At 45.3% G+C, this 24,801-nt stretch overlaps 2 protein-coding genes across 8 annotated transcripts in view; both read left to right on the forward strand.

Annotated features, from left to right (window-relative positions):
* LOC142978805 (uncharacterized) overlaps positions 1–1,577 on the forward strand; it is a 35,139-nt gene extending 33,562 nt beyond the window's left edge. For all 5 annotated transcript variants that reach the window (XM_076123401.1, XM_076123385.1, XM_076123393.1 and 2 more), the window contains one exon: positions 87–1,577. In XM_076123401.1, the coding sequence (XP_075979516.1) occupies positions 87–283 (197 nt within the window). In that variant the 3' untranslated portion in view covers positions 284–1,577. The remainder of the gene's footprint in view (positions 1–86) is intronic.
* A 12,908-nt stretch (positions 1,578–14,485) lies between these two features.
* LOC142978844 (uncharacterized) lies at positions 14,486–24,488 on the forward strand. 3 transcript variants are annotated; one of them, XM_076123454.1, is made up of 8 exons: positions 14,486–14,917; positions 19,883–21,110; positions 21,193–21,385; positions 21,479–21,657; positions 21,734–21,865; positions 22,359–22,470; positions 22,561–22,684; positions 23,433–24,488. In XM_076123454.1, exons 2-8 carry the CDS (start codon positions 19,893–19,895, stop codon positions 23,491–23,493), a joined length of 2,019 nt encoding a protein of 672 aa, XP_075979569.1. In that variant the 5' UTR covers positions 14,486–14,917; positions 19,883–19,892; the 3' UTR covers positions 23,494–24,488. The 3 variants fall into 3 exon arrangements, with proteins under 3 accessions (XP_075979569.1, XP_075979553.1, XP_075979561.1); XM_076123438.1 differs by lacking the exon at positions 22,561–22,684 and having other exon boundaries at positions 14,487–14,917; positions 21,722–21,865; XM_076123446.1 differs by lacking the exon at positions 22,561–22,684 and having other exon boundaries at positions 14,489–14,917.
* The last annotated feature ends 313 nt before the right edge of the window (positions 24,489–24,801 follow it).

Consider the following 24,801-nt stretch of genomic DNA (forward strand, 5'->3'; position numbering starts at 1 on the left):
GTACCTCCCCAGTGCCTAGTGCCTAGTGCCTGACGCTCACCGAGCGCGGGGACTGGGCGCCGGGACTGAGCGCGTTCGTGTTGCAGTGGAGGGCGGCGGCGGCGCGCGCTCGCCGCTGGCGCTCAACTACTACGTGCAGCAGCACGCGCTCAAGCTGGAGGAGCCGCCGCCGGCGCACGGCGCGCACGCGCACGCCGCGCACGCGCTGTACGAGGACGAGTACCGGCGCGCCGACTCCGCCGAGCGCCTGGAGCGGCCCACCGTCGTGTCCATGGGCAGCTGAGCGCCGCCGCGCCGCGCCCGCATCGAATCTCACTTCTTTAGATACCTTAGCTAGTGCATAGAGCGCCGTTACCAAATAATAATGTATAATAAGCGATGAGACTGCTCCGAATCATTCCTAAAGAGTTTCGTTCGTAGGTAGATAGCTTAATGTTCCCGTAGATTTATGTTATTTTGTCGAATCGTCGGAGAGGCCGTCGTCAATAATTTGATCGATGTCGATGTGACTTTATATTTTTGTATAGCATGAGCGCGGGGGTGCGCGCCGACGTGACGCGGCGTGACGCGACGTGACGCGGCGTGACGTCGGCGCGCACCCCGTGACGCGTACGCCGGTAGATATTATCATTGACTCCATGACTTCTTCTACATTCCACGAATTTATTTGATAAGTGTGTACCGAGTAGCCGTCACCGACGTTCCCCGGCACCGCCAGTGCTAGCTCGATACGAAGTCTACACACTCCAACAAAGAATTACTCATCGATGCTCGGAAATATTTCTAAATTGAGTGTCTGTTTTTATACGAGTCGAGTTCAAAGTTCATTAGAGTTGCTCGAATATGTCGACTACAAAGTATTTGTATATTTTGTCCCTACGTGTCGATAAGTTAGAGGCCACAGTATCCTGATCGTGTTAGTTATTGCTCAATATTGTGACTGGCGGGTATCTATGTTGCACGTCGGTAGCGGTGGAGTGCCGGGAGGCGCCGCGTGACCAATAAGTACAATAAGTACAATAAATTGATATGTTGTGTTATGATCGTGTTAGTTCTGACGGAATGTTATCTCACGTAGGTAAGTTAAGTTGCGACGCGCTGTCCCGCTCCTGACCACCGCTCATGTAACGCTGACCACACACACACACACACAGACTGGTGTTATTACTTAATTGTAACAGCAATATGTGTATTTTGTAACATGTATATATGTGTGTGTGTCAGTGTTGGACGCAGTGTTGGTGACGAGTGGGCACTCTCGTTGTGTTCCCTCGCACGTTAGATCTGAGAAATCTCTCTAATGCATCAACCCGAATTATATTATAATAATGTTTTATTGAAAAACAAATATGAAATTATATATAAAGATGTTTGTCGTTGCATGTTATTTGAAAGTAATATATAATATAAAGAATTTAATGTTTATGGAGTTTATAATATAGTCGTCGGTCGTGGGGCGAGTGTCGTGTCGCACCGTACACCCGTCCCGGCGGACAGGCGACACCTAGTAGGCATGTATTGTGTAAATATTACATAAGTGATGAACTACACCTTCAATAAAAGGTACATTAAAATAACTTGTTGTGTTTCTCTACAAGCCCCATACTCGTTTACGTATTGTATTATCAATGACAACAACACCTTATCAATCTGTTTAATGATAACTTTCTAATAATAATTCCGCAGGTACCTATTGAGAGACTACTCTCTCAGTGTCAACATGCAATCCTCGTTCGTCGACGCAATATTGCTGCGCTTGTCTGAATGCCGTTCCGATTTTAAGCAACGACAATGCATTTGAGTGTGAATTGTACGATTTACTACAAACTTACGTGTTTATGTCTGACTACAACGACATCCACGTGTGTTGGTGACAGAGCGACGATGACCTGCCAGCAGTAGCAGGACGTCGGCTGTGTCGCGAGCGATGCTACATACATTATTGCAAGTCAAGTGTACTTTATCACACGCTGTACCATGATAATGGTGATACGATATGATATAACTATGATAAATTATAATAGAAAGCATAAATATGAACCGTCGTGGACATGTCGGCTCAGTGCCCCGAGCTCAGCGTGACGAGGGTGTACGTCACGTCACCACCCTTGCTTGTTGCTGATGAGTGATATGTTGCAGAATGTGAGGTGACTCATCGATGCACATCGAACATTCTAGTGATTGTTTAGTATCACATCGACACGTAACTCGTGGAGTACGTGACAAAACAGCGCTCATGCCTAGCCACTTACATGCGACGCTTCGCCGAGTCGGCCCTGAGTGCCTGCGGTGAGGGGCGGCGGGGAGAGGAGGCTAGCTGAAACAATATGGCGGCTTATCAGCTCACATCGCGTCACGTGAGTCCCCCCGCCGCCCGCACCCCGCACATCACCGCTTTATTAGCTTTTCACGGAAAATATTCGACGAAAAAAACAACTGATAAGATCGCGATGAGGTCGAGCGGCGCCCATCAATAATCCGTCGATGTTACGAGCGGCTATCAGATCCGGCGCGGGGATTACGCGCCTACCTACCGCACGCACACACGCACACGACACACTCGCGGCACGCACTCCGTACGTGTGACCGAGCACCGCACAGGACCCGGCCCCAGCACCAGCCCCGGCGCCAGCCCCGCGCTGTCCCGCGCTGGTCCCGGGGCCGCGGGGCGCGAGAGCACGCCGACACTGTAGCGACTGTAATGAGTCGTCGAACAGATACGCGCTCTCGTAATCAAATCTGTAGGCCTTCTATCTGATAATTACTCGGTATCAGGGATGGTATCGCGGTATCTCCGCACGGCAGATAGCCGCGCGCCCTCCGCGCCGCCACCGAGCCGCCACCGAGCCAGCGCTCCAGGGCGCGGGCCGAGGGGCGCGGGGCTGCGCCGCCGACGATCCCGACAAATATTTGCGTAGCGCTGTATGGCGCTGTTTGCTCGCGTTATCACGTCACTCGCGACACACCCAGCGCCGCCTGCTCCCCTCGCGCTTGCACAACCACACCCCACACCACACACCATGTCACCTAACTGAGGCCAAACTGTCACCATCTTTACATATCACGCATAAAACTAACACATATATTGTGGGTATCCTAATGTGCTCCGTTGCAGACGTAAGTAAAGCCAGGCGCAGCGGGCAGACCCGGTCGATGCAGCTAGTGCTAGTATGCACACGTGTACTTTGTAGTGCGCTACTACAACAGCTGTTCCGCTAGATACAGTATCTGTTAGATACGATTATCAAAACTCTAAGATAACCGGTCTCACATTAACGCCTAGTTAAGATAAACGAGATAACAATTTGCATATCTAAAGAAACCCACGATACTGAGCGTTGTATCAATGGGGTCGATGCACTACACACACACACACATACACAGGCTGGTTATATCACGCCTCCCATGGACTATTTGTAATTAGATTAGGAGAGCGTCGATACAGTCGCTGTCTGGGGGATGACCAGATATATACTGGTGATGTAAGGATTGGTGTAATGCATTACGTCATGTCTATGAAAGAGGTCCATGATGAGCTGGCTTCAGCAGCACAGCAGCGCATGGAACACGTGGCAGGCGGGAGTGATCTGGCGGGAGGACGAGTGTGTTGGGCGACAGTGTCGTGGCGGCGAGGGGCGGCGGCAGGCGGTGGCAGGCGGTGGCGCAACCCGCTGCGCTGCTCCACATTCACGGTGTACGCGAGCGATTGTGCAACACGCTAATCCTCGCGCAGTGTGCTCGCCACACCGACACACTATTACATCGCTGACACTTATGTACATGTTTCATGTGACATACGCGTGACCTAAATCATAAGTAATACCAAGTGATGCAGTAGGGCTAGTTAGTAGTTAACAGTAATAATAACGTGGTTTAAAAAAATCCTGGAGCTCACAAAATCTGCGCACGTTCCGAGAACCATTACAAACCCTTTTGTGTAATGAGATGGATCTCGGACGGTACACAGTCGCACTCACCAAAACACCAACATTCATTTAATATTTTTGTCACCAATTCAAGGTGACAGATATATAGAAGGGCATTCAGAACATGAAAATGATGCACCCTAGTGAGAAATATTAATAATCTTGTAAATGGAGGATGGAGAGTGTTCACTGCGTTCAGTGGGTGAGTGTGGAAGGAACATCACGCTATCAGTTGACAAAACTGCCGCGTTTGACAGCCGATAACGTTCACCTGATTGTTTTCGAGATCAAGCACATGTGCTACATGCCACATACCTACTATGCTAGTGTTATGTGATGATGACATATATATCTTACTAGCTGACCCGCGCAACTTCGCTTGCGTCACATAAGAGAGAATGGGTCAGAATTTTCCACGTTTTTGTAACACTTTTTACTGTTACTCTGCTCCTATTGGTCGTAGCGAGATGATATAAAATATGCTTTTTTTTCACGAAAAATATTCTCAAAATTATTTATATTATTATCTCTTAATATAACGAAATCGCGCTAAGGCATATCCGCCATTAAAACAGTTGCCATGACAACGGAATTTTGTTAATTCAGTGTCATTATAATGTTGAATATTCGCGACTTTGTTCGCCACCTGAATTTTCCCGGGAAATGCGTCATTTTCCCGGGGTAAAAAGTAGCCTATGTCCTTTCTCGGTGATCAAAATATCTCCATACCAAATTTCATGCAAATTGGTTCAGTAGTTTAGGCGTGATTGAGTAGCAGACAGACAGACAGACAGACAGACAGACAGACAGACAGACAGACAGACAGACAGACAGACAGACAGACAGACAGACAGACAGACAGACAGACAGACAGACAGACAGACAGACAGACAGACAGACAGACAGACAGACAGACAGACAGACAGACAGACAGACAGACAGACAGACAGACAGACAGACAGACAGACAGACAGACAGACAGACAGACAGACAGACAGACAGACAGACAGACAGACAGACAGACAGACAGACAGACAGACAGACAGACAGACAGACAGACAGACAGACAGACAGACAGACAGACAGACAGACAGACAGACAGACAGACAGACAGACAGACAGACAGACAGACAGACAGACAGACAGACAGACAGACAGACAGACAGACAGACAGACAGACAGACAGACAGACAGACAGACAGACAGACAGACAGACAGACAGACAGACAGACAGACAGACAGACAGACAGACAGACAGACAGACAGACAGACAGACAGACAGACAGACAGACAGACAGACAGACAGACAGACAGACAGACAGACAGACAGACAGACAGACAGACAGACAGACAGACAGACAGACAGACAGACAGACAGACAGACAGACAGACAGACAGACAGACAGACAGACAGACAGACAGACAGACAGACAGACAGACAGACAGACAGACAGACAGACAGACAGACAGACAGACAGACAGACAGACAGACAGACAGACAGACAGACAGACAGACAGACAGACAGACAGACAGACAGACAGACAGACAGACAGACAGACAGACAGACAGACAGACAGACAGACAGACAGACAGACAGACAGACAGACAGACAGACAGACAGACAGACAGACAGACAGACAGACAGACAGACAGACAGACAGACAGACAGACAGACAGACAGACAGACAGACAGACAGACAGACAGACAGACAGACAGACAGACAGACAGACAGACAGACAGACAGACAGACAGACAGACAGACAGACAGACAGACAGACAGACAGACAGACAGACAGACAGACAGACAGACAGACAGACAGACAGACAGACAGACAGACAGACAGACAGACAGACAGACAGACAGACAGACAGACAGACAGACAGACAGACAGACAGACAGACAGACAGACAGACAGACAGACAGACAGACAGACAGACAGACAGACAGACAGACAGACAGACAGACAGACAGACAGACAGACAGACAGACAGACAGACAGACAGACAGACAGACAGACAGACAGACAGACAGACAGACAGACAGACAGACAGACAGACAGACAGACAGACAGACAGACAGACAGACAGACAGACAGACAGACAGACAGACAGACAGACAGACAGACAGACAGACAGACAGACAGACAGACAGACAGACAGACAGACAGACAGACAGACAGACAGACAGACAGACAGACAGACAGACAGACAGACAGACAGACAGACAGACAGACAGACAGACAGACAGACAGACAGACAGACAGACAGACAGACAGACAGACAGACAGACAGACAGACAGACAGACAGACAGACAGACAGACAGACAGACAGACAGACAGACAGACAGACAGACAGACAGACAGACAGACAGACAGACAGACAGACAGACAGACAGACAGACAGACAGACAGACAGACAGACAGACAGACAGACAGACAGACAGACAGACAGACAGACAGACAGACAGACAGACAGACAGACAGACAGACAGACAGACAGACAGACAGACAGACAGACAGACAGACAGACAGACAGACAGACAGACAGACAGACAGACAGACAGACAGACAGACAGACAGACAGACAGACAGACAGACAGACAGACAGACAGACAGACAGACAGACAGACAGACAGACAGACAGACAGACAGACAGACAGACAGACAGACAGACAGACAGACAGACAGACAGACAGACAGACAGACAGACAGACAGACAGACAGACAGACAGACAGACAGACAGACAGACAGACAGACAGACAGACAGACAGACAGACAGACAGACAGACAGACAGACAGACAGACAGACAGACAGACAGACAGACAGACAGACAGACAGACAGACAGACAGACAGACAGACAGACAGACAGACAGACAGACAGACAGACAGACAGACAGACAGACAGACAGACAGACAGACAGACAGACAGACAGACAGACAGACAGACAGACAGACAGACAGACAGACAGACAGACAGACAGACAGACAGACAGACAGACAGACAGACAGACAGACAGACAGACAGACAGACAGACAGACAGACAGACAGACAGACAGACAGACAGACAGACAGACAGACAGACAGACAGACAGACAGACAGACAGACAGACAGACAGACAGACAGACAGACAGACAGACAGACAGACAGACAGACAGACAGACAGACAGACAGACAGACAGACAGACAGACAGACAGACAGACAGACAGACAGACAGACAGACAGACAGACAGACAGACAGACAGACAGACAGACAGACAGACAGACAGACAGACAGACAGACAGACAGACAGACAGACAGACAGACAGACAGACAGACAGACAGACAGACAGACAGACAGACAGACAGACAGACAGACAGACAGACAGACAGACAGACAGACAGACAGACAGACAGACAGACAGACAGACAGACAGACAGACAGACAGACAGACAGACAGACAGACAGACAGACAGACAGACAGACAGACAGACAGACAGACAGACAGACAGACAGACAGACAGACAGACAGACAGACAGACAGACAGACAGACAGACAGACAGACAGACAGACAGACAGACAGACAGACAGACAGACAGACAGACAGACAGACAGACAGACAGACAGACAGACAGACAGACAGACAGACAGACAGACAGACAGACAGACAGACAGACAGACAGACAGACAGACAGACAGACAGACAGACAGACAGACAGACAGACAGACAGACAGACAGACAGACAGACAGACAGACAGACAGACAGACAGACAGACAGACAGACAGACAGACAGACAGACAGACAGACAGACAGACAGACAGACAGACAGACAGACAGACAGACAGACAGACAGACAGACAGACAGACAGACAGACAGACAGACAGACAGACAGACAGACAGACAGACAGACAGACAGACAGACAGACAGACAGACAGACAGACAGACAGACAGACAGACAGACAGACAGACAGACAGACAGACAGACAGACAGACAGACAGACAGACAGACAGACAGACAGACAGACAGACAGACAGACAGACAGACAGACAGACAGACAGACAGACAGACAGACAGACAGACAGACAGACAGACAGACAGACAGACAGACAGACAGACAGACAGACAGACAGACAGACAGACAGACAGACAGACAGACAGACAGACAGACAGACAGACAGACAGACAGACAGACAGACAGACAGACAGACAGACAGACAGACAGACAGACAGACAGACAGACAGACAGACAGACAGACAGACAGACAGACAGACAGACAGACAGACAGACAGACAGACAGACAGACAGACAGACAGACAGACAGACAGACAGACAGACAGACAGACAGACAGACAGACAGACAGACAGACAGACAGACAGACAGACAGACAGACAGACAGACAGACAGACAGACAGACAGACAGACAGACAGACAGACAGACAGACAGACAGACAGACAGACAGACAGACAGACAGACAGACAGACAGACAGACAGACAGACAGACAGACAGACAGACAGACAGACAGACAGACAGACAGACAGACAGACAGACAGACAGACAGACAGACAGACAGACAGACAGACAGACAGACAGACAGACAGACAGACAGACAGACAGACAGACAGACAGACAGACAGACAGACAGACAGACAGACAGACAGACAGACAGACAGACAGACAGACAGACAGACAGACAGACAGACAGACAGACAGACAGACAGACAGACAGACAGACAGACAGACAGACAGACAGACAGACAGACAGACAGACAGACAGACAGACAGAGTTACTTTCGCATTTATAATATTAGTATGGATTCTGCGAAGGTTACATTATTATGAATTATTTATATTGTCACCAAATATGAACGTGGTCGTACAAATAACACCTCTAACGCTTTCTAGTCACACGGGTGAGACAACAATAGTTTAAGTTTTGAGGATAGGATTAACTACTCCTGGTGAAGCGAGGAAAACGATTTTTTTTCTGTCGGTTGTGACAGAAATGTAGAACAAAAACATGAAAAATACATAGATAGTCTAAAAATATGTAAGATGTATCGATCAGACATCGGGCACGTTCACTTGAAGGTTGCGCTGTTATTTCGCAAGACACGCTCTTCAGAGCTGTCGATACGTTCAAGTCAATACATTGACAAGATAAACGCAGCGCCGACATCATCTCGCGTGTCATCAACACAACGCGATTGACACATCACAATATAATGTTATGTTATTTAAGTACTTATATGACATTACTAGAGGCTGCCCGCGACATCGTCCGCGTGAAAACCCTTCCCGTGTAAATCGCGATCCCTCGGGAACTCCGGAATAAGTAACCTATGTGCTATTCTGGGTTTTCAGCTATCTACATACCAAATTTCACCGTAATCGGTTGAGTAGTATGAGAGTGAAAAAGTACTCATAACTTTCGCATTTATAATATTAGGAGGATTTGTAACGTTTCAAAAACATGATCGTTTTATAAGCAGTACCTCGATTCTCTACCACTATCGACTACCGACAACCGGCTAGCTATCGAAATTTTGACATAAATTTAGCATGTTAGTACTGCCAAAGGTTTCTGCGACGCCCGTTAGAGGCGCTGATCAGATTTTCATACAAAATTTCTCGATGACAGTTCGATTGTAGTAGCTACAGTAAGCAACACTAACATGAAGGAATTACACATTATTTCATGAAGCGGGATCTCATTCAGTGCTGATGTCGTGTTCTTCTATTCGTGTCACAAACAAAGTGTGTTTGGTAGCAGCTCCTTACATCATCAAATATTTATACCTAATAGAAATATTGTTGAAGCCATACAACCAACTGTGGCCAGGAGTTCCTTGCCAGCTTTTCTCATTGGTCCTACCTTCCGAACTGGCGGTAAATTCAATCTCCGTATTATTGACTATCATAAGTGTCAGAATTTGGCCTAAATGAATAAAGGTATTCATTTAGATTTTTTGAAATATGACATTTACATGATGATGCACTTGCTACTTAGAGCTGGTTAGAACAGCTAAAATATTGTAGGTTACATTTTTAAACGTCAAGTACGTATTAACGGTATCTTTCTTAAGATCGAATTTTGTTGCCTGTCCCAATAACCGAGTTCCATGTATTTATTTGTTTGCGGAATAAGTTTAGTTCTGCACATATAATTCCACAGGTATTTTCATAATTTCAAACGTCGGCATAGAATATTGACTAAATAAGTGGTGAAGTGGTGTGTTGTTGGTCTGAATCACTCGAGCTCACACACACAGCGTGAGGCGCGCGTGTGCGTGCGTTATCTGGGAGCCGTCAAGTGCGCACAGATAAGGCGCGTGTTCGAGCCTCGCCTCCGACACTGTCTGCTGGCCTCTACACCACATCTTCACACCACATCACACAACTACATCAAATTATCCCCAACTACGACTATTAGGAACCCCTCCTGAATATCTTTCATGAACTTAACTTACATTTACTACGTAGACAATTAAGAGCTTTCAGTAGCTGTAGAGTGCCTATTTGAACACGTAATACAATAAGTACTTATTTTTTTACTAACATAGAACGATCATCAATCCACTGCTTTTCTCTGACCACTTTATATCTAAGCTTCGTCTACCTCAGGTCACAGCACAGTTTTGTGCCACCGTTGTTCTGGAATTGCCGACAATCTCTACTAAATACAAATATTACAAGTGAATCAAATACAGCATGTATTTAAGTGGAGGTTATGTAACACGGAACTCAAAACGAAATATCTGTATTGAAAATAATTCAAAATGGAAACAATATATTTACGAGATACCTACTTAATGTTTCAATGGTAGCAACATTCCCGGCTACTGTGTTATCATTTATCTTGCAATATTTAATTACATCTGATCGATTAGTGAGACGACACTTTAATTACCTACTTGTTAATTAATATACACTACTTCTTCTAATGCATAGTAGGTATATGTATTTAATTCGAGGTTATTGTTTTAGCTTCATTATAATGCGAGCGCTCGTTATATGCTTGTGCAGAAGAAAGAGATCGTGATATATTTTCCAATTCGAAATGTTGCATGCCTTATATTCTAGCCTATGCCCGGGTCGAGCAGGGGCCGTATTTTGGCTGATATTATAATAGTGCTAATGTTGACAACCTAACCTTAAAAAGATCTTCTGATATCCTTAGAGGCCTTGAACCAAAAGTATTTTGTTTGCGTAAATAAGAGCGGTCGCAATCTTCGTACATATGTAGATACAAATGTAGCAGAGAGTGTAGTCGTCGCTGGCGAGGAATGAATCACGATGTTTACTCTGAAGCCTGTGTTGAACGCGTGTGTCATCTGTGACGTCACAGCCGGAACACTCTACATCACACATATCAGGCAAAACTATTTCCTAAATATGCACTCCCAAATATGATATTTGACGAATTTTTACCTACAACTTGGTCTGTTTGTAAATCGCAAACTCTCGTATAATTATGTACACTTTACTCTACAAGACGAAGTCGGAAATAACAAAAATACTCGTGCTCATCACAAGTATATGTGTCCTGGGTGGGATTCGAAAACACCACACGAGGCGCTACGGTTATTGCGGCGAGGCGGCCACTTTATCCACTGCGCCAAACGTGCAGTTAAAAGAAGTAAACTTTAAAATTGACCTACAAGTTAGATGGCAAATGACCACAGTAGTTCATGGCAACTGCTTGTTGGTTCAATCAAACTTACGCTAGCAATTTTGTAGGCAGAACTACGATAGTATATCATTTGAAAGATCTCAAGAGCAAATAGTGATACAGAGCTCTTTCTCTCTCTTTTATGACCGGAACACCGAGTACAATGATTGAATTTCGACTTTCGTAGTTTAGTGCGCATCATTATGAATAACTGATAGAACACTAACTTTAGCTCGTCTAGCATCCACATCAGTCGGCCCGTGAGCACGGTCGATGTCATTCGATCGAAACGTCGGCCAGCAAACAAGACAAAGAAAACCTTAAAATTCTCATTGCGTTTAAAGCCCGTTATTAATTTTGTATTATGTGTAGAAACCACGATAGTTTAAGAACTTTAATACCAACTCGTCGCTCTCATCATCTGTGAATAATAATAAGAATTTATAGTTGTTATATAATTTTAAGTCAATATCTAATTAAATGTACCTATGTTTATTTTTGTTAAATTTATTTACGAGATACCTACTTAATGTTCCAATGGTAGCAACATTCCCGGCTACTGTGTTATCATTTATCTTGCAATATTTAATTACATCTGATCGATTAGTGAGACGACACTTTAATTACCTACTTGTTAATTAATATACACCACGTCTTCTAATGCATAGTATATGTATCTAATTCGAGGTTATTGTTTTAGCTTCTTATATCTTATATTATTATATAGTCTATACCTATATTATTCGTTTCATGTTAGTTTTTTAGTATTAAAGTCTTGCATTGTACCTAGCTTAAAATAGCATGGCATGGAAGCACCTTGGTGTCAAGCTGTTATATTGCTTTCTAATAAATAAATAAATGTAGTGAACAAATAGTGAATAAGTAAATGGTTATTGTTGTAAATACATGTAGAGATAAACAAATGAATCAGCATCGACGGCGACGATTACACCACTCCTTTTATTTATAGCGTGTTTGTCACATTCGAATGTGCCAATACACAGTACACAGTACACATGAAACAATACATACTGTGTGTACTTGTGTTCTATATCGGATAACATGCGCCGCTCGTGAGGGACACCCATCTAGCAAATACGGGGTATCCGTTCCATGAATACGTTAGATGCCTACTTATACATACAACTGGATACGTGGTTTACAAGCTTGTCATAAAGTAAAAATGTATGCAAAATAATAATATAGAGATAGTAATCTGCTCTACTTCTCTGGGAGTATATTACATTTTATCTATATCGTATCGCTTCGAAAAAGCAACCTTCGATCCGTATGAAGTTTGATTATATTCCCTGGTAACGAGAACCTCGCTTCATATTACTTGACGACAAGTGGAAGTATTAATTATAAGTATATTATATTTGTTAGTTACTCTCAACTTTGGAGATACATTTAAAGATGAGATGTTGATTTAGTAGTTTTGTTGGGATTGAATGGTGTAGTGGAGGCGAGGTACTGGCGGTCGGCAGCGGGCAGAGCCAGCACGACCCGTGATTAGGTATCGACGATAATTAGACCGATGATCGATGTCTCAAGTAAGCCTGTGATAAGATAACGCGCGACGCATTACACTTATCGACTTTTTATTGTTAAGATACTATCGTAAATACAATAATGATTGTTTAAGGCGAACCTAGCTACGTAAATTATTGACATAAATTCGGGGATAAGTGCGGATTAGGCGGCGTACCTACCGACGTCCGGCGGCGCTCGAGTGTGAGCACCTCCGAGCAAGGTCACACTCGTCACGTGTAATGTCGTCCTGGCCGATCTCGGCTACGGTGCCCAGTTTCATTGTAACCAGCCAACCGACACGACCAGGAGAGTTCAGGCGCAGGACCGATCGGTCTATGACCTCAACTTCCTAACTCCGGGCTATCTCTGAGATTTCTTTTAACCTACACTACAGCACCACCATCACCCTGCAACACTTTGATGGTCATCCTGAGATAATTCTTATTTAGGCAAAGTGTGTCGGTTGATGCTATTGTTTTATTTCCAATTGAATGCATTCAAATGTAACAAGCAGACACAGTGCGTTATATTTGATTGCAAACAGAATTGTAATTGAACGACGCGAACTACGAATCTTCCATTGCGGAAATATGGAGAGACCAAAGGTTAAAAAGTAGAAGATGTTTCAGTGAACCCCCGGTCGCCCTCTGCCTCGTCCTTTCAGCAGGTGCAGTATCTTACTGATTATAAGTACATTATCTGTGATTACTCGTATCAGATACCAGAGTAACCATTAATGATTATTGCCGGTGTGAAGATCAACACCAGCAGCTACTCAGCTTCAGCCGCAAGTAGTCCGAGAGCTAGGATAACTAATTAACGAGAATAAAATATGCATTGTGAATAGTTACCTATAATATGCTTGTTTGCATTCTAAAAGTTGGTAGAGACAATCATCATAATCACAAACCGTCCTGTTGTCAGCAATTAAACACGAGAATAAATAAAGAATATACTTAATGCTCAGTTGTGAAAAATAAATAAAACTATATGTATTAATTTGTTATCATATTTTTTCCTCAACAACTCAATGATCAGAGTGCTCTATTTTGCTAAACGTTGTCAAAAACTTATCGATGTCATAGATAAATCAGTATTGCTACAATAACGCCGAGGTACACTCACTCACTCACGTATGAGTGACCTAAATCACTATTTGGAACGATTAGGTGCGGCGATCAGTACGACACTCGCCTAACATAGTGCTATCTAAATATATCTAGCTTTAAAAACAGTATCGTGGCCTGAGAATGTTTGATACAATGAATGAGTCGGTTAGTTATCCGGTTATCATTCATTATCGTGTGATTGTGTTGATAGTTGAGATGTGGAGTCTGTCCGCGAGGAGCGCCGCGCCAGGACTGCGTACTGTACCGTACTACCGGGCGCGGTGAAGGTGCAGAGCGGCCGCCGTCAGAGGTGTGCTGAAACATGAAAATAATTTCCCCGCGACGCGTCGACGTACGCCGCCGCTCGACCAATGGCGAGCGCGGAGCGACACTCACACACACGCGCGCCCGCGTGTGCACGCTCCGGCGCACGCACACATGCGCGCGCGTCGTCCGCGCCCACTGAAAGCTCGCGTTCACCTGGAGCCGCTTCACAGAGCAGTTGTAGCGACCGCGCGTCGCCGACACGATCGCGAGCGTACCGCCGAGCACCGCGCGCGACTGTACCGCCGCACTGACATGTGAGCACCCTCACACCAGGCCCTCACGCCGACCACACACACTGAGCTGACGCAGCACGAGCCTGCACACACCGCGGCATCATCACAACGGAGCAGCACACCGGTGAGTCTCGTGAACAATATGAACCTCTGTGCACTCCATACGTTGCTAACGTTGTACTCACTCACGGCTGCACGTCGCACCCGGATCTTCATGTCCCACCTCGTTGGAAAACATACTCCATGTGAAGTGTTGTCGTGACGTTATTTCTTACAACTACAGTGTAATCACCCAAATTAGAAGTAAATCGAATACAATAGACAGAGCTAAAGCTAGCAGGTTGCGTGAGTCCAGGTGTAAGTAGAGTGTAGAAGATATTGGCGGGCTCGTAGTTGGCACATGACAACATGGTAATCTAATCTGTAGTGATTGTGGAGGAAACTTGTACAATCATCGGCACAGTTGTTTAACATACATGTGTTCAGTTTAGCACATCACTGTGCAGGTGAACTTAACTGAAAACTATTGAACAAGTGTTACTTGATATAATCGAGCTCGGTGCAGTATTCACGGATACTAACATTAATTCCTACTGATTTTTACCTTTGCTTATGGAGTCCTCACATAGATGAAAACATATTCTTCTTAACAATCGGTAGGTTGTTGCAAAATAACTAAACTTATTCGAATTTAAAATACTTTCTTGAACATTACAGATCGTAAGAACATATATCTAGCACTAAATGGATTGCCTAGTATCTAGGAATTATAAAAATAAAATAAATCGCCATAGTAAATAATAAAATAATAAACGTGAAAATAACATGTTTATTATGAAAGTGTATTTGAATGCCGTCGGCGCGGACAGTGACGCTTAATTATGACTTGTTCTTCTTCACATTCATTCCACGCTATTCTTCGATATAACGGTGAAGCGGCAACTCACTAGTTAAAATAACTAAACAATTAAAATAAAGTATGTATAAAATGTTGATAATTTCCCCCAATCTTTATAATTTCAAAATTATCAAGTACGATTTTATTTGATAGTGGAACTGTTATAGATAATAATTCAAAATATTTGGTAAATACATTATAAATATGTGATAGTGAACCATTGTTATTTGTGTGATGTCTGGACAACTGAAACTTACAGGTAAAAGACAAGTATTTGGAACCTCCGCGACGCAAAAAGGAGTGTAGTGAGTTATTGCGATGTTAGATTTATTACTACTTTCCTACTACATCTATCACAGTTTACAATTATTCTCAAAGAGCAAATATAAATAACACATTTGTTTTTATTTATTGGGGCCTTAATGTAGGCTGTAAAGAGGTACACTTTAAATTAATATACCTTTAATTTAGAATTCGAAAAACTATTGGAACTGAGATAAAGGCACAGAATTTATTCCAACTCTTTGTGATCGTTCGGCTAACAATCATTCTAATATAAACACCACTAGGGGGCTACTACTTATTACTAATTAGGGCAGCACGACTGTTTAAACTGTACTGGCTTTCAGCAAGCTAACTAATAAAACATAGTTTACTTGTTAGAAAAGCTCTCAGCATGAAGTTTGTTTAAACTGTTATCGACTTTCAGCAAGTTAAGTAGCTCGTTGACTGTACAGATCTATTTATCTATATATACAAAACTAGAAACTAGTGTTACTTACAATATTTACAAATCAAGAACGGCTGAACCGATTTGGCTAAATAATAGTGAGGTAGAGTAGGTAGCTTAGAACCAGCGAGACGGACAAATATATATATTTTTGTTAAGCGCAAAACTCAAGATCGGCTCAATCTATGTGACTTACTGTTATTGTAAAATTGTCTCTTAGACACGGGAAAGGTCTTTATGAAGAGAAATAAATGTGTAAGCGAAGCTGTTCGGGTCCGCTCTTGTTATTAATATTTATAAAAGAGTTCGCAATGGTGATGTAAGGTCCTTGTGATTGTGAGTTTAAGTTATAGTTAAGGGCAGGCTTCTGTCGGCTTATAAGTACCCTTCTCAAGATGAACTTGCAACATTACACATAATTTTTGGCCTAGCGGCTAACAAACTTGTAAGGAAATTTATATTTAAAAGTATCAAGTAGAAAATAATATATTATAAAAGTATTTATAATTTTTTTTCTCAATTTCAAGTCAAGTCAATAAAAAAACTCATGAGAACGTTCTCGAATTCAAATATAAATGTTCTGTAGGTAGTCGTAGCGATTATCGATGAATGTATCAGTCGTATCTGTAAAATTATTATTAGCATAATTTGTGCCTAATTACCGAACATTATGATATTTAGTCACACATAAAAAAATATCTAAATATATATTATCCAAAGGTGTCTGACTGACTGACATAGTGATCTATCAACGCACAGCCCAAACCACTGGACGGTTCAACCCCAAACAGTTCTACCCCCAAGGGGATAAAATAGAAGATGAAGTTTAATGTATTTGTATGAGAACTCTGTCCTTAGTCACAAATCACGGAGACGAAGGCGCGGGCTAAAGCTAGTCTACTATATTTTGCTTTCTGATTTCGTTTGGTTATGAAACCTCTAGTTCAACTTTACTAAAACCAGTTTTAAATCTTTCGAAATCGACTCAATAGTTCCTTTCAAATAATTATGATGTTTAATAATGTAAAATACAACACTAACAACCCTTATATTGATCGTCATTAACACACAGGACTACATATCCTCAAAAATCTGTATTTCTTAAATCAACATCAAGACTCAATTCAGTTATTCATTTAGGTCAAATACAGACAATTTAGCTCAAATGTAGTAGGTGAAATTACCGCTAGTTCGAAAGGTAAGGCGCCAATAAGAAGAGCCGGTAAGAAACTCCTGGCCACACTTATATGTATGTGTATAACTACAATTTATATGTATCTACATCTTAAATCTATCTTAAAGCTTAAGTGGTAATTACTTTCACTGTAGACGGGAACAACGTAGACGTGTAAACGTGTCAGTCGGTAGCTAAAACAATGAAGTAGTACAAGTGCTACGCGTGCTACCGCGTGCTACGCCGTGTAGCTACCGTGCTACGCCGCCCGACCACAACGGACCGGGAACAGACTACGGGAAGATAATCATGCTTTATTACTTCGAGTTCAGTAATGATATAACTTTGTAACTGTTGCAATTGTTAGGAGAAATAATCTAAATGTAAAACGATAATGTCCTTTGCGTGAAAGTAAATAATCATATCAGATTTCATGGGGTTTTAGAGGCAGTTTGATTGGTCTGGAGCTGACACGTATTGTTGGTTTAAGAATGTTGAAGGTACCTTTAGAAGTTTATTGGTAAAAATTGGAGGTTAGTTTAACAAATTTCTTAATGATTCTTACATACAAACTATGTCGGCAGTAGGTACAATGTTGCTAATTAATTTGTTTCTTCTCCAATTGAATAGTTTGTTGAACGTTATAACTGGCGTCGGACTAACAAAGGTAAACAGTGCGTAAATCCTTAACGCTACATTATTATAATGTTCCGTGTTGTATCATGTCATTAGACGTGTCATTAATGTACTTATGTTATGAAACAGGCTACTCCGCACATTTTGCTAACATTTAGAATACTATGACAAATAGGCTTTTTTATTGTGAAACTTTATTGTATTAATATGTTATACGAATTTAGTTTTTATTGTTTAGTTATATAATAATATGTTTGTTGGTTTTGGGGAACTGTACCTACATCTTAAGCTTGATTATTATTATTTCCCTAAAGACGATGCTTCTGAATAATAATATTTAGGAAAAACATCGTTAAAATAATACTTGTGTAATCTCCAGTTATCTGCAGATTATGAAGGATTGCTAGCGAGTTACAGACGGTAAATAAGAATTATGTCATGATCGATAATAATCGCTTAGAATACAATATAATTTAATAGGTATAAACGATTATAATGTATTTTATTAATTTAGAGTTATAAGTTTGCTGTGAAGGTACAGCTATAAATAACAATTCAAGCGAGTGCTAGATAAAGAGAATCTGTTGTAATGAAATTTTCTTTGAGACTTATTGTAATATAATGACATTCGGGTACAAAAAATAATTTCAAGTCTGTAGGGAAGTTTGGTATAGCTTTGACTGATTTCCGATAATACGTTAGACGTAAACTGGGTAAAATGTGTTAATGTAGACATTTTACCCAGTTTACTATTATATGAAGTAGTCCCAGTGCGGCGGTCGCTCCCTCTCGTGCTAACAACTGTGTCGCCGTGAACAGCTGAGCGACGTGGCGGGTGGTGCGAGCCAGTGCGAGGTGACGGTGAGTGACCTCGCGGTGTGCAGCACACACGACACACGGCGTCTACGGAGAGTTACAACATGAGTGCTATGAATAGCGGTGTGCGCTGGTTATCGCGGCGGTTATCGGCGCGATCGTGCGAGCAAACACCCTGCGCCGCCCGCCGGGCTCGAGCCCTGCGCCTTCCCTGCGCCGCCCCGCCTCGGCGCAGTGTGCCCGCTCCACATCCACACGATCAACAAACTGCTCGTACCCACCGAGCGTGTTTGCATACGTCTCCATATAATATTATTATTCCTTATCACAAAATATACTTCACACCCGCTTACCATATTTATAATTTTGGTGTTGTGAGGTTTTGAATTACTTATAACCTCTTGACGGCCAAATATATATGTAGCTAACATGAAAAGCTCAAAACCTCTTTAATGAATCCTCCACAAGTATTTAGGCATCAATATTGTTCTATATTACATGTGTGTTACAGCATTAGGGTTTAATAACTGGTTGATACATACATTATTGTTTACTTCCGTGTCTGGACAAGTTGTCGTCACTGTGACGAGTGCGAGGTCGTGTCTGTATGGGCGCCGGCGCCGGCCGCGCTCGTTCCCTATTTGTCGCGTGTTTCCGCGCCGCGCGCCGGCGCTCTTCCGCTCCTAAAACGAAGCCTCTTCGTTTGTTTAGGTGTTCGCGTTAAAAAACACGCTAACGTTACGAGTTACCTACGAATTTCTAAGAGACGCCTTTCTCCCCTTTTTGGCAGGTACTTCCTTTTAACACAAAATTATAATATACGTTTCGAATACAGGTCGAACGTCATGGAGAACGTGGCCCAGATGGAGCAGCGCGAAGTGGACGCGTCTGCTGAGGCGTTGCAGCTCGTCAAGAACGAGGAGAGACTCGAGCACGAGCAGACTGAGAACGCAGGGGGCGCCGGGGGCCCGGGGAGCGCGGGGGGCACGGGCCCGCCCAGCGCCGGCAGCGACCACGCCGAGCAGCAGAGCGCGCGCGCGCCGTCCCCCGCGCCGCACTCCCAGTCCGTGATCACGTCGCGGCGCGCCGTGCGCACCATCACCGCCGCCGGACACATCACGGAGGAGAGCGAGCTCGGCGCCGACGACGGCGTCAAGGACGAGCCGCCCGAGGCCGCGCCGCTCGACCACGACCAGCAACAACACATGCACCAGTACGCGCCCAAGATGGAGGAGGGCGCGGAGACGCGCGAAGTGCAGCAGCACTATGACGAGGAGCGCCTGCGCCTGGCCGAGGCCGAGACCGCTCGGTACCTCGCCTTCAAGCAGGAGCCCTACCGCTCGCTGGCGTCTCCCGCACCCGCCGACAAGCGCATCCAGCCACAGTACACGCGTGCTCCTCAGCGTCCCGCCTATGGGCGCGGCCTCGCTCTGCGCTACGGCGCTCCGCACCACGTTATAGTGGCGCAAGAGGGTGAAGGGGAAGAAGGCGCGCACGACGCGTTCCTTGCACACAAGGACAAAGAGCAACTGCAGTACGCGTCGGGGGAGGCGGCGCCGCCGGACTCCCGGCAGTACGCGGCCGTACTCGGCGACCAGGTGGCCGCCTCCACCGCGCTCGAGATGATCCAGACCACCTCACTCAATAACCAACAAGCAGTAGGAGTAGCGTACCAACAAGTCAAGTACGAGACGCGCGGCGAGGGAGAGCCCCGGCCCAGCACGTACGCGAGTTTGCAGCCCGTCACGTCGGTGCACGGGGGCTACACATATGCCGGTCAGAGCCCGCAGTACGGCGGTGCAGCCGCGTACGGAGCTTACGCGGGAGGTAGCAAGGAGTTGTTGACATTGTATGGGGGCACGGCAGGCAGCGGGGCCGCTGCGGGGGGCGCGGGGGGCGGGGCTCGCGGCGACGAGTCTCCCCCCGGTCAGCTGCTGTACCGCACGGACCCCACGCTGTCGTCGTCGTCGCTGACGGCGCGCGGCGCGCACGTCGTGTATGGCTCCGTGGTGCCGCAGTCACAAGCGGTGTACGAAGCTCCTCCCAGTCCTAATTCACAACAGGTAAAGATCGCCAAAGTTTACCTACTAAATTTCCTCTGCTTTATAACTACGAATAATGCAAAATAATTATATATACGTATAGGTGACGCTGTACACGCACGGCAACACAGTGCAGTACAAGGTAGGAGGGGAGCACTACCTGGGGCAGGGCGGCGGCGTCGAGTACGTGCCCGTGTCGGGCTACGAGGGCGGCCTGCTGGTGGAGGGCTACCCAGCGCCCACGCAGGCGTGGCCCGCGCACAACCTGTTACCTATTGACGACGGATTCGATCCTAGTACGTATAACATGTATTCATTGTTGAATGTAGAAATGTACCTACTGTGCTCATCAGTACATGTTAGCTAATGTGTGTTCGTGTGTGTATCAGACATGGCAGGTATGGGCGAGGTGAAGGAGTGCGTGAACTGCGCGGCGGCCACCACTCCGCTGTGGCGGCGCGACGGCACCGGCCACTACCTGTGCAACGCGTGCGGCCTCTACACGCGCATCAACGGCGTCAACCGACCGCCCCTCAAGGGGCAGAAGGCGAAACCGCAGCAAGCCCTCGTAAGTTATCCAATACTTTTGACCGTGTCCATAAAGAATATATGTGGTATTTGACTAATGTAAGTATTACGTGCAGCCGCCCAACGGCAACCGGCGCGTGGGTGTCACGTGCGCCAACTGCCGCACCTCCAACACGACGCTGTGGCGCCGCAACAACAACGGCGAGCCCGTCTGCAACGCGTGCGGCCTCTACTACAAACTACACAATGTGAGTCCACGTAGTCATGTCCGTCACTGTTCCACTGCGCTGGTAGCTATCTATGAGGCCCTGTGTCGATGTTGTGTTGTGACGCGAAGAAGCGCGCTAGGGAGGCGCAGATAGTGTGGTAACGCGTGATTGTGCATCGATTACGTGGGTATGCTGATTAGACGCGCGGCAGGTATCTAATCGCCGTTGCAGTCACAGTTATCAGGGAACTCCTCGGCAAATATTGGGTCTGTATAAAAAATCAAAACACAGGGTCTCATCTAATCTCGCGAGATAAAACGCGGGGCTACCGACTGATAGAGAATTATCATCGTGCGACCACGAATATTCATAATGAGATAAATAATCTTTTATCAATTATCTCCTCGCGAGTAGATACGCTTGTTTAAAGGATGATAGGACCGCGTGGCGGGAGATTACGAGGAGTTTCCCCGCCGGAGGCGCTCAGTCTCACCGAGCGTGTGACCGAGCGCGAGTGTGTGTGTGTGTGCAGGTGAACCGCCCGCTCAGCATGAAGAAGGACGGCATCCAGACGCGCAAGCGCAAGCCCAAGAGCATGGGCGGCGGCCACAGCGTGCCGCGACCCGGCGCCGCGCCTCTCTCGGGTACGTAGCGCGCGACGAGCCGCGGCAGTCACAGTACTCAGTACAGTCGGTGTAGTCAGTATGTAACGTGCTCGTGTGTGGTGTTGGCAGTGGAGGCACACTCGCACAAGGTGCTGCCTCCGCTGTACGCGGCGGTGGAGGCGGGTGGGGCGGGGGGCGCGGCGGGGGGCCCCGCGCCGCTGCTGCTGCTGCCCGCCCGGCACCAAGCCGATATGTGAGTACCGCCGCGAGGGACCCTCTCCTGCACGCTCTGCTCGCACCTGGTTCCTGTACCACTACCTACTTGTAGTACTTACATATGTAGTGAACACACTCTCGTAGTACTATTTCTAAACTCTGTTTCTTGGTACTGCATATCGGCTTACAGCACACTGCCACTAACTTCTGTGATAATATCTTTGTATGCACTTGTGTGACCTTTCATATACGTTTCTACTACGCGAGTGTTCGGATCTGGATTGTTTCCGCCTATGGTAACATGAAACACTCAAAATAATAGGTTTCAAAATTAGGAGCAATATATCGGAAACAATCAGGTCCGTCACTCGCAGATCTTCGCGCTCGGTATCGAGCGAGCACTTGTAGTAACACTGGACTAACATTTACAAAGTTTAATTTGGTGACGACGTTTCATATTTGCATGCGTTTTACGTTATCTCAAGGTTTGTTGCAATACTTCTCTGAGACGGTGGAGTGCTTGCTATTCTTAGTTGTGATGTTTACCTTCGAACTGGCAGCGCTGTTATAGTACGCGCCAAATAACCTTGTGTCTGAAAGTGGGTGTCAGAAACAGCAATCAGCATCCATCTGTTGCGTCAACTCACTTCCTAAGTCATTTTTTTTATTTTTTTACCCTCTTCTCAGCAATTGGCTCCTATATTGAGAAACAAGCAGTAATTTGTCGCGTACTACACCTGCAGTCAGTAGTAGTGCAATGTAATAACGTGTGCTTGATATTGCAGGATACCAGCGCTAGAGCGCGGCGCGCTCTCCGCGGCGGGCTCGCACTACCGCCCGCCGTAACGACGCCCGCTCGCACGCTCCCCTGTCTGTACATACACTATAGCTGTAGGAGCACTGCACATTCCGCGTGAGCCAGCACACTACACCACGAGCCTTAGCACTGTACAACTAGAGCTGATAGAAGTAGGCAAGTGTCGCAACTGGCGGTGCGTCATAGAACCATCCATCACGATGATGATAGATGATCGCGACGACGCCGCGACACTGACGCCGACACTTATACGAGCCCTTATAAATGCCAGCCTCTACACTGTACCCGTACAGGATGCCGCTACATTCCACAATGCTCCCGACGACTTCCGTGAAGTTATGTACAATATAGGAAGGGTGTGGGGTTTGTTTGACATCGCCTTATCTACTAACATCCTATTAATGCGTAGGTATTACACAGTACATCTTTTATACTCTACTGCCTGATGCTCGACTTTTGAATTAGTTAAATAACAGGTAAGGGTTGGTAAGGGCATCAATGTAACCAGTAATTGATAACGCGGTGAAATCAAAGACACCATTATTCTAAGTCTGACAATAGTAGCAAGGTCACAGTATTTATGAAAATATTTAAGCCAAAGAATGAATAGACCGTATTTTTCCACATTTAGTAAGTAGGTATTCCTCGTTAGTGTGTGTGTGTGTGTGCGGCTCCGCAAGCTTTTAGTAAAATGTACATAATATAATGACGTGTTGTGAACAATACAGAGTGATAGATAACACCAAGTGTATCACATAGTGTCTAAGTGTCTATACTGTGTGTTAGCTCGTAGGAACAAATCGACGAATTTACTATAATATATACCTAGTAAGAGTTTTTATATGTGACCTGTGTGTGTGTGTGTGAGCGCGCGCGTGTGTACGTGTGTAATGTGTGTGTGTGTGTGCGTGCGTGTGACAGTTTGTTCAGCTAATTAGGTTTACATATTTATATTTTGATAATAATGTTTAAACTGTTATGTTATAAGAGTTGACAAAATATGCGACAAAATAAAATGATTGTTGCCACATCATTCTGTTGTTTTATTCACATTTACTTATATACATACGAGTATTATGCGACACTACTTATTTGCTTCCTGAGGTTGGTATCACTAGCCTCAACACATAACTACCTACATATCATTATTTCTGTAAAATAACACCTGTTTAGTTTTCACTTTACGTCTCTACATGTAAAAGTGAACCGATTTTCGTTGAAGTTTCATACACATTAGAAGCTAGTATAATAAAATATGCTCCATCAACATACATATATCATCCAAATAAGATAGGTACAAATAGTGTAAGTATAATATGGACTTGAGGTGTAGAGAG

The sequence above is a fragment of the Anticarsia gemmatalis genome, chromosome 2, assembly GCF_050436995.1.
Source record: "Anticarsia gemmatalis isolate Benzon Research Colony breed Stoneville strain chromosome 2, ilAntGemm2 primary, whole genome shotgun sequence".
NCBI classification, from domain to species: Eukaryota; Metazoa; Arthropoda; class Insecta; order Lepidoptera; family Erebidae; genus Anticarsia; species Anticarsia gemmatalis.